The following is a 10,839-nucleotide window of genomic DNA, read 5'->3' on the forward strand; positions in this document are numbered from 1 at the left end:
AAAGGGGGAGTAGTTTTGGGATATGAGAGTAGTCATCTTAGGGGGAGAGTTAGTATAGGACATTTTGAGAGGGGGAGTGTTGATATTTTTTTTAAGGGATGTAGTGAGGTTCTATATGTATCTTTTCTTTTCTTACTTTTTAGATACATTGATCTTGTATATGAGGTCCTTTGACTATTTTTACATACATTGTTCTTATACTTCTTTATATATGTGGATGTATGTTTCTTTCACCTCTCTCTTCATGTGTTGTTTCTTCTCTATCTTTATATAAATGTTCTTTATACTTGTATGCAATATATTATTTCTGTTTCACACAAGATGCCTTGATGAGTTTTGTTTAAAGTGTTTCAGAAATACATGTTTTCAAAGTCTACTTGCCATAAACTCTCTTCTTGCAAAGTTTTTCAAGAGTTTGTGTTAGGATAGATTTTATTGTATTCAACAAGTGAATATGAGTTTAATGATTTATGACTTCTCTCATATATTCATTTGTTTGTTGTGATTTTGTCACAGATTGCCAAAGGGGGAGATTGTTAGGACATATGTGTTTTCACTTATTAAGAACATATGTCACTTATTTATGTAAATTGGCTAATCCTTTGACAAAACGCACTCTACTTGTAATTGGATAGTTCTAGGTGTTTTTAATACTTCAAGAAATAAGGTTTCAAGGTCAAGTGTTGAAATCATCAAGTCTGTCCAAGAAAAAGCAAGCTGAAGTGCAATTTCATTAAAACTCGACACCTGCTCGATAGCTACCTCGACACCTGCTATCTGTCAAGATTTAAAAATTTAGATTTTCTGATCTGATTTTCTTGGGATTTGTGAATACGTTTTTGGGCTTTCTTTTCTCCAAACCCTAAACATATAAAAGGATTGTTTTAAGAGCCATCTAGTGAGACACAAGTTGCAAATTCATTGAGCAATCTCTGTTCAAGCAAATTGTGATCAAAAGACGAAGTTCTTGACCTAGTTCATCTTCCTTCAAGAAGTTGCTGTGTATTTGCACCATAGGGTTTTGTGACCAAGCATCTTCCTGATTTTCATCGTGTAGGATGAATTGAAGAACTTTGCAGCCAACCTTTCTTCCTTAAGTTGGTGTTTTGAAGTCGCGTATTGGGATCCGCGCATTGGTTAGTCACGTACTTGGGAGCCGTGCATCAAAGGTGGGAACTGTCGCTACAGATCAAGTCTAATTGGATATTGGGGTAAGGGTTCAACTGTAGGTTGGTAAGGTATTTGGGATTCCTTTACTTGTAACCGCTTGATTTGATAATAGTGGAGTTTCGGGAGTGGTGACCTGAAAATCACCCGGTGGGGTTTTTGCCGCGAGGTTTTTCCCCATTCGTAAATAAATCACCGTGTCATTTAATTTCCACTGCATATTTAGTTATTTGGTGATTTGTTTGTGCTTCCACGCAATTGCATGATTAATTGATTAATTAACAACTTTGGCTAATTAATTAATTTGGATTAATCACAAGTGGTCATTCAGGTTGTGGCTTATCATTATCTTTGTCAATAGTGTTAATAGAGTGGCTAAACTGAACAAGCTACTGAAGGAGTGCAATTTTCCCTCCATATGCATCCATTCTCGGATGTCCCAGGAGGAAAGGTTGTATTAGAAGCTGCTTATCTATAGTAATGCTCCTTGATTTTTATTATTTATTTTATGCTGCTGGTCTGCTTTGTATTTCATAGTTTATACTTTATATGGCTAATTTTACCATTCTCTATCTAATGTAATTTCCTTTATGTATACTCTTTTGGATATGCTTGATCTTTGTACTTTTAAGAGCAAGATTTTCTTGTTTCCATGCATACTCCCTGTGTACTTGGACTATTTTGGTTAATATTTTATCCAAGAATTGCATGCAGTCATTGTTATTGTGTGTTGCTTAGAAATTGTGCTTGATTTTGTGGTGTTTATGATGCACCTTGGATATGTTATTGCTTAAGACACTCCTTTATGGATTAATTTTGTATCATATTTATTGTAGACTTGTAAGTAAACTGTAATGGATTGTTAATGCTCTCATGTTTTAAAATTTTAAGGGATATTTCACTTCAGTATGCTACAATGTTATATTATTTTGGGTGAAGTTCAATTTTGATATTCCGACTTCTATTGATATTTTTAATTTTGTTCTTGTCCTAAAATTCAGTAATCAGATTTTTAACTTTGTTTTTAACGTATTGATGCACATTGCACAGCTTATTAGGAGAATAAACTACTACAAGGGGCCTTAATTGTGGAGTTCAGCTAGCTCAATTGGTAAAGCCTCTTGTCGTCAAATAAGAGATTTGGGGTTCAAAGAAAAAAAAAATTAAAACTATTTTTTATTTATGTTTCTATGTGGCAGAATGGCAATTGGAACTTGTAAGGTTCTCTTAGAGCACCAATCATAGAGGGTAACATTGAATCATTGCTAAATGTCAGGTTGTAACATTGTTGCAATTGGAAGGAAAAGAATAAAATTGAAACGTTCATAGCAGTTTGAGGAGCAAAACTACCCAAAACCACCTCTCTTCCCCCCCCCATTCACTTAGAGTTCTTTTAATATAAACATTTTATTTTAAAAACAAGCAAACTAACAGTCAGAGTGTTGGTCCCCCCCCCCCCCCCCATACACACACACACACACACACACACATATACATGAGATAAATTCAAGTTACATCATTACTTGATGTAGCTACTTGTTAATAGCGAAACAGAGTAAAAGACACTACTTGTTAATTCACTAATATTCTAAAAATTAATGTGATAACACTAACTGCCCACCACCTCACTTTATTCTTGATTTTTTCAAAATTCCAAACATTCTTTCTCTAATTCGGAAAAAAGTCACCATCATCTCCTCTTCCTCGTTTTCGAAATTCCACTTGTCATGGGTATGGCAGTGAGATAATTATACTGTACATTTTACTATGAGCTAACAAACCAAGGTTCTTTCCCATTATTTCTGGATTTTTTTGGGTTAAATTTTTATTATTATTATTATTATTATTATTATTATTATTATTATTATTATTTTTAAATCCATCCATTCTAACAACTAGAGCAACAACAAGGCCATAAACATTTAGCAAGAATGTGACCAAAGGGTTCAAAACATCATCAAAACTACTACAGAGCATAGATCCTCACATTTTTTTATTCCAATAGATGATTGTTTGTCAAAAAAAAAAAAAAAAGATTCCAATAGATGATGGCTTTGAACCCACACAATGACACACATAGGATGCCATTTGACTCCTATTTTTTTAGGATGAGAAGGTATTTTGGTATTACCTTGTGGATATATCACACTTGTGGAATCCACCCTCATGTGAGAGAGGCTTGATATTTCTCGATTTCCCAAATTATCCCTAGGTGACATTCAATTCTAGTGCTCATTTCATATATGCAACACTAGTGAAACTGCAAATATTAGCTATAAACCTTTTGCATTAACAAACCAAGATAGAAGAAAAGATATTTGAGAGAATGGTATTATAAGTCTAGGAAAAAAAATTGTCATGTTCATGACAAGTAATTATTAAATACTAGATAATGTCCCGTGCAATGCATGAACGTATGGTAATTTCATTTGAAAATAATTTTTATTTTGATAAGACCCATATATAATAATCATTTTTCTATATATTATTTATGATGTTTGAATTTTTTGAAACTTAATTTTCTTAATTCATATTTTATAATTTTTCCTTATCCTAGATGTAGTTTTCGACTACTGAGTAGGTTTTCATTACTAATATATATAAAAGATTGGGATTGCATAGTTATTAGAAATTTCTAGGAGTCTATACAATATTATAAATTTAATATTTTACATAATTAAATAACATCTAAATAAAAGGTAGACTTTATTTCTAAAACTGAACACTTCCTCAACTACTTTATTCTCACCACCAGATCCCAAGACCCCAACCTTTAACACTTTGTTCGTAATCTAAATGAAACTAAATTATTTGTGTACCAACATAAAGAAAACGTAATTAAATAAAGAAAAATATATTTGCATTTATCAATATTTAATTACCTCTTATAGGACCTTCATAAAAATAATAATATTTAAATGAAGTTGTAAAAAAAAAAAAAAAAAAAACCTTTAATGTTAGGTATATTGTATTAAAATAAATTAAGTAATGTTTTAAGATGATAAATGCTAAAATTTTTGCCTCCCTTGATACAAATGCTCTAAGTCATTGTTCATACTTTATAAATCAAGAATTTTAGAACATTATTTGCAATAATTTGACACATTCAAAACCCAAAACCCAAAAGTTCAACACACTCTTTTTGGTGGAGCGCAAGGCATGTTATGCACTTTCCTTACACTTCTTAATTCCTCTTTTCCATCCTTTGACAATAAATCAGAAATAATAAGTGACACTTATAACTGACTAACGAAACCAACTCACACCTAAAAATGCTATATATCTCTTCAAGTGAGATTGGTACATGTATTTCTTTTGAAAATATTCCACTTATTTAAATTGCAGACACTCTAATTTCTAATATATTAATAAGTTGTAACAGTAGAATTGCAGTGAAGGAGAACGAAAATCCTTGACCATAACAAATCACAGTAGACAAAGATCATTTCCAAGGAACGCAGTTAAGCAAACTATCAAAGTCACAACTAAGAGTAATGGAGTACAAGGGGAATGAGATTAAGTTCCCATTTCAAGAATTCCATCAGTCACTTTCTCAACAGAACTACTACACTATTCATCTTCACTTTCATCAGTCACTTCATCAAATTCAGAATCCTCATTATCATCATCAATTTCATTAATATCATCATCATCACCATTAGATATCTCCGAAAAAGTTGCCAAGGGCTTCATCTTCTGTCAGGAGCAGCCCTTTTGCTAGGTTCTTTCTTCTTGGCTGACTATCAAAGTCACAACTAAAAGTAACAGAGTTCAAGGGGAATGAGATTAAGTTCCCATTTCAAGAACCATCAGTCACTTTCTCAACAAAACTACTACACTATTCGTCTTCACTTTCATCAGTCACTTCATCAAATTCAGAATCCTCATTATCATCATCAATTTCTATTAATATCATCATCATCACCATCAGATATCTCCGAAACAGTTGCCAAGGGCTTCATCTTCTATGCAGGAGCAGCCCTTTTGCTAGGTTCTTTCTTCTTGGCTGACTATCAAAGTCACAACTAAGAGTAACAGAGTTCAAGGGGAATGAGATTAAGTTCCCATTTCAAGAACCATCAGTCACTTTCTCAACAAAACTACTACACTATTCGTCTTCACTTTCATCAGTCACTTCATCAAATTCAGAATCCTCATTATNTACCTCTATAGGCCCATGCAAGTCCTCGACAAGGATAACTCTCAGCAAATCTTGCGTCGAAGAGGTAGCGAGCGTGGCCAAAGAATCAGCATGTGCATTACCACTTCTGGGGATGTGCAGCAGATTAAAAGAGTCGAACTCCAACTACAGATGCTTAACTCGGCTTAGGTATCCCAGCATTCTTTCATCCTTCACTTCAAACTCGCCTTGTACTTGACCAACGACTAATCTCGAGTTTGAGAATACCTCCACTGACTTTCCCCCTATTCTTCGAATCATAGCCATTCCCATCAGTAAAGTTTTGTACTTGGCCTCATTATTTATGGCCGTGAAGTTTAGTCTTATTGACTTTTCGATAACGATCTTCTCTAGAGATATTAACACCAGTCCTACACCAGAACCCTTCTGATTTGCTGCACTGTCAACATATACTTCCCAGGGTGATAGACATCGTTGAGAAATCATGCCAACCGATTTTTCATCCATGTCCTTCTCTACTATTACCTCTTCTAAACTAGGCTCTATGAACTCGGCCACTAGATCTGTAAGGATCTGGCCTTTGACTGAAGTGCGAGGCATGTATTTGATGTCAAAAGCCCTTAGGATAGTGCCCCATTTAGCTATTCTTTCCGTATAGTCAGCACTTCTAAGTACGATTTTTAGTGAAAGTTGTGTGAGCACAACGACCGTATGTGCTTGGAAATAATGAGGCAACTTCCACGTACCAAGTACTACTGCGAAGATGGCTTTCTCCAGCAGCAGGTACCGAATCTCGACTTCATGTAATGACTTACTCACATAATAAGCTCGCCTTTGCACGCCTTGGTCTACTCGTATCAGTACCAAACTTACAGCAGAAGGAGCCACCGCAATGTAGGCAAACAAGACCTCATCTGGTTCAAGACTGGACATAATTGGTGGCTGAGCCAAATAGTCTTTAAGTTGTTAGAAGGTCGAAGAACATTCTTCAGTCCACTCAAACCCTTTCCATTTGTTGATCAACGAGAAGAAAGGTTTACACCTATCTACTGATTGAGAGGTGAATCAATTCAAGGCAGCTGTCATTCCTGTCAATTTATAAACTTCTTTCGGATTTTGAAGAGCCTGTAGATTGTGGATGGCCTTTATTTGATCGGGGTTAACTTCAATTCCCCTGTGCGTCACCATGTGCCCCAAGACCTTGCCTTACCCCACACCAAATGAGCATTTGGAAGCGTTTAGACACAGCTTATGCTTTCTCAGAACTTCAAAGACGTTTCCAAGGTCCTTTACATGCTCAGAAACGACTTTGCTTTTCACCACCATGTCATCTATATAAACTTCGATACTTTTACCCAGCTGTGACTCAAACATCCTCGTCATCATTCTTTGGTAGGTAGATCCCGCGTCTTTCAAACCAAATGGCATCACTTTATAATGGTAGTTCCCGATAGGGGTGACAAAAGTAGTCTTCTCCTGGTCATTTGGGGCTAATGGTATTTGGTGGTAGCCTTGGAAAGTATCTAAGAAACTCATTCGAGGATGGCCGATAGTGGCATCTACTAGCTGATCAATTTTTGGCATGAGGAATGGATCCTTAGGACAAGCCTTATTTAAGTCAGTGAAGTCTACACAGACTTGCCATTTCCCGTTCTTCTTCTTCACCACCACAGTATTTGCTAACCACTCCAGATAAAAAACTTCTTTAATAGCTCCAGCTTGTTTAAGCTTTGTTACTTTTTCTCTCATTGCATCTACATGTTCCTTAGATGGGCGCCGAGGAGGCTGCTTCTTGGGGATAATCAATGGGTTGACTTTCAGATGGTGGTAGATGAATTTGGGATTCACCCCTGGGGCTTTGTAAGCATTCCAGGAAAATACATCAAGATTTCTTTTAAGGAACTCTATTAGCTATTCTTTATCTTGAAGAGGCAACTGAGATCCGACCTGAAAGAACTAAATCTTTTCATCTAGCGCCCTTGTCTAGATCTTCGGCGAGCGATACTCGATGTTTTAACTGCTATAAACCCCTTTCGGCCTTGGTCGAGGACTCAGTTTCGGGCTTATACTGAATGGCGGCCACTAAGCATTGTCTGGCCACAGATTGATCTCCTTGGATTTCACAAACCTGTCCTTTGGATGGATATTTAACTTTCTGATGCAAAGTAGAGGAAACAGCCCCTGGCGTATGAAGCCAAGGTCTGGCTACAATTGCCATATAGGGGGAATACACGTCTACAACAATGAAATCCACCTCCACTACCTCTGAGCCAGTCTGTACGGGTAATCGTATCTGGCCCTTCGGGGTGACGACTCTTCCTTCAAAACTAACTAGAGGAGAATTGTATGGTGTTAAGTCACTAGGTTTTAGGTTCAGCCCCTTGTAGAGATCAGGGTACATTATCTCTACAGCACTACCCTGGTCCACCATTACCCTCCTCACGTCATACCTTCCAATTCTAAGGGTGATTACTAAAGCATCATCATAGGGTTAGATGGTTCCAATCTTATCTTCGTCTGAGAACCCTAAAACCGGTTGAGTATCCGGTTTAGCTCTCTTTGGACCTTGGCCAAAGTTCCCTGTAGGTAACCGGGCTACTGACATAACTTTGGATGGTTAGGATCTTGTTCTCCCCGGTGCTGCGAAGATGACATTGATAGTTCCCAATGGAGGCTTTGAAGGGTCATCTCTTCGGGGCTCTGAGCTCATCTGACCTCCTCGACCATTAGAGTGGTGCAGGAGGTGCCTCAATTTACCTTTGCGGACTAGTTGGTCCAAATGATCCCACAAGCTCCTGCAATCCTCAGTGGTATGCCCATGGTTTTGATGGTACTGGCAATAGAGATTATGATTACGCCTCTTAGGGTTTCCCACCATCTTATTCGGCCACTTAAATAATGGTTCATTCTTAATTTTTTTCAAAACTTGGTGTACTGGCTCTTTGAATACAGTGTTGACTGCTTGAGGATTTGTTGATCCTGACTGCCCAGCAAAATCTCTCCGCAGTTTACTGTTATTGTAACGATCCGACTTGAAATCCTTCCTCTCTTAGGGGATAACCTTATCCTTTTCCTTCCCTTGTTGTTGATCTTCTTCGACTATTTAATACTTTTTAATACGATCCATGAGCTGACGCATGTTAGTAACTGGCTTACCAATTAAGGATTTCCTTAAACCATGGTCAGTGGGGAGGCCGAGCTTAAACGTGCTAAGGGCCATTCCATCGAAATTGCCCTCCATATCATTAAACATCTCCCAGTACCTATCTGAATAAGTTTTCAAGGTCTCACCCTCTTGCATGCTTAAGGATAACAGTGAAGATAAGGGCCTGGCTACTCTTCGGCATGTGACAAAACTGGAACCAAATGCTTGAGTGAGCTCCTTAAAGGAACTGATGGAGTTTGCTTCCAAGTTGTCAAACCATCTCATTGCAACTGGTCCAAGACTGGATGAGAAAACCTTGCACATTAAAGCTTTATCCCTGGAGTAGATAGTCATCCTTTGATTAAAGTGGCTCACATACTCCACAGGGTCTGTTTTACCATTATAGATAGTGAACGTCGGCTGATGAAAGCGACGAGGGAGCTTTGCTTCTTCAATCCTGCATGTGAAAGGTGACCTAGAGATTTGATTCAAAGCCTTACTCATAGCATCGTTCCCTACACCTCCACGTGATGGGCTTCAAGGTTGCCTCTTGCGATGATGCTCTTCTTCATAGGAAAAGGGTTCACTGACTGGTGTTCGAGATCTCTGCTTGTAAGTGACGTCCTGCTCGTCATCAGAACTTTCATCAGAATATGAAGAAATCCGTTTCCTCTTTACATGGTGTAACTCTCTCTTTAGCCTTTCGATTTCTAGTTGCATGTTTTGGTTCTTCTCTGCATAAGATACGTGACTTCCGCCATGTGACTGGCTTCGATCAGTATACGTAATATGCACACTACCTTCACGATCTTGTCTCTGCTCCAAATTGAGAAAAGGGTCTACGTGTTAGGATGCCCTAGATTCTGTTGGTTGTTGCCCTGGTTTAGCCATTATCAACTGTTGCTTCCACTTTCGCTCAAGCTTTCCCCACAGACGGCGCCGATTGTAGGGTTAGGATTTGTAGCCAAAACCCAAAACAATGAATTTGTAGAGAGTGGGTGAAAGAGCTAGATTGATTGTGAATTTAGCAACGGTTAACTATAATATCCATGTATGAACTAGCATGAAAATACACGTAAAAAAGAAATGAATTGACGCCCGAAGAAATACATTATTGATTGAATAGTGGTTACAGTTCTTAGAGCTATAATAAATTCTTTCTCCCCTTCTTATTCTCTTTTTTCCAATCCCTTTCTTTAGAGATCTTTCTCGTTTATATAGCTTCCTTCTGAACTATCTTCATCGTACACTTGTTCTTCATCCAAGCAATACCTTGAGTATATGTCACATCAGATATCTTCTTTAGTTCTTCAGGAGTGTTAGTAGTTGAAGTTGCACTGTTCAGGAGTCCTCTCCACATAAATGCGGTCAAAAAAGTTGTTGCAGTGCATTAAACACGATGGTAGCAGCTTTTTCCTTTAGATATTTCTTCGCTCTTATCATCTTCAGACATGCCCAGAGTTTATCCTCGTCATTGGAACTGTTAGGCAGATCACTTGGACCTCTTCGGTACTTGTTTGATTGAGACTCTCTATATCTGAGGAGAATATGCTCTTCGGCCAGCTGATGATCTCTTCGGACTATACTCCACAGTCACTTCCAGATATATCTCCCATGTGGAATCCTTTCCAATCATTTTCTTCTCTTTGGACATAACTTAACCCAAAAATGAGGCCCCAGGCCCAATACACAAGGTTGGGCTTTTACCCCCCCCCCCCCCCCCATACACACACACACACACACACACACATATACATGAGATAAATTCAAGTTACATCATTACTTGATGTAGCTACTTGTTAATAGCGAAACAGAGTAAAAGACACTACTTGTTAATTCACTAATATTCTAAAAATTAATGTGATAACACTAACTGCCACCACCTCACTTTATTCTTGATTTTTTCAAAATTCCAAACATTCTTTCTCTAATTCGGAAAAAAGTCACCATCATCTCCTCTTCCTCGTTTTCGAAATTCCACTTGTCATGGGTATGGCAGTGAGATAATTATACTGTACATTTTACTATGAGCTAACAAACCAAGGTTCTTTCCCATTATTTCTGGATTTTTTTTGGGTTAAATTTTTATTATTATTATTATTATTATTATTATTATTATTATTATTATTATTTTTAAATCCATCCATTCTAACAACTAGAGCAACAACAAGGCCATAAACATTTAGCAAGAATGTGACCAAAGGGTTCAAAACATCATCAAAACTACTACAGAGCATAGATCCTCACATTTTTTTATTCCAATAGATGATTGTTTGTCAAAAAAAAAAAAAAAAGATTCCAATAGATGATGGCTTTGAACCCACACAATGACACACATAGGATGCCATTTGACTCCTATTTTTTTAGGATGAGAAGGTATTTTGGT

General features: G+C 37.2%; 1 protein-coding gene across 1 annotated transcript; it reads right to left on the reverse strand.

Annotated features, from left to right (window-relative positions):
- Nucleotides 1–8,411: 8,411 nt before the first annotated feature.
- On the reverse strand, nt 8,412–9,173 carry LOC136070114 (uncharacterized). Its single transcript, XM_065779542.1, has 2 exons — nt 9,001–9,173; nt 8,412–8,910 (listed from the first exon to the last, which is right to left on the reverse strand). Exons 1-2 carry the CDS (start codon nt 9,171–9,173, stop codon nt 8,412–8,414), a joined length of 672 nt encoding a protein of 223 aa, XP_065635614.1.
- Between the last annotated feature and the right edge of the window lie 1,666 nt (nt 9,174–10,839).

Source organism: Quercus suber, unplaced genomic scaffold (genome assembly GCF_002906115.3).
Source record: "Quercus suber isolate HL8 unplaced genomic scaffold, Cork oak 2.0 scaffold_211, whole genome shotgun sequence".
Classification (NCBI taxonomy): Eukaryota; Viridiplantae; Streptophyta; class Magnoliopsida; order Fagales; family Fagaceae; genus Quercus; species Quercus suber.

Coding starts and splice junctions, on each gene's coding strand:
- LOC136070114 (XM_065779542.1), bottom strand. CDS start 9,173: ATGCAACTAGAAATCGAAAGGCTAAAGAGAGAGTTACACCATGTAAAG. Junction 8,911..9,000: donor GAAGAGCATCATCGCAAGAG/GCAACCTTGAAG, acceptor TTTCACATGCAG/GATTGAAGAAGCAAAGCTCC.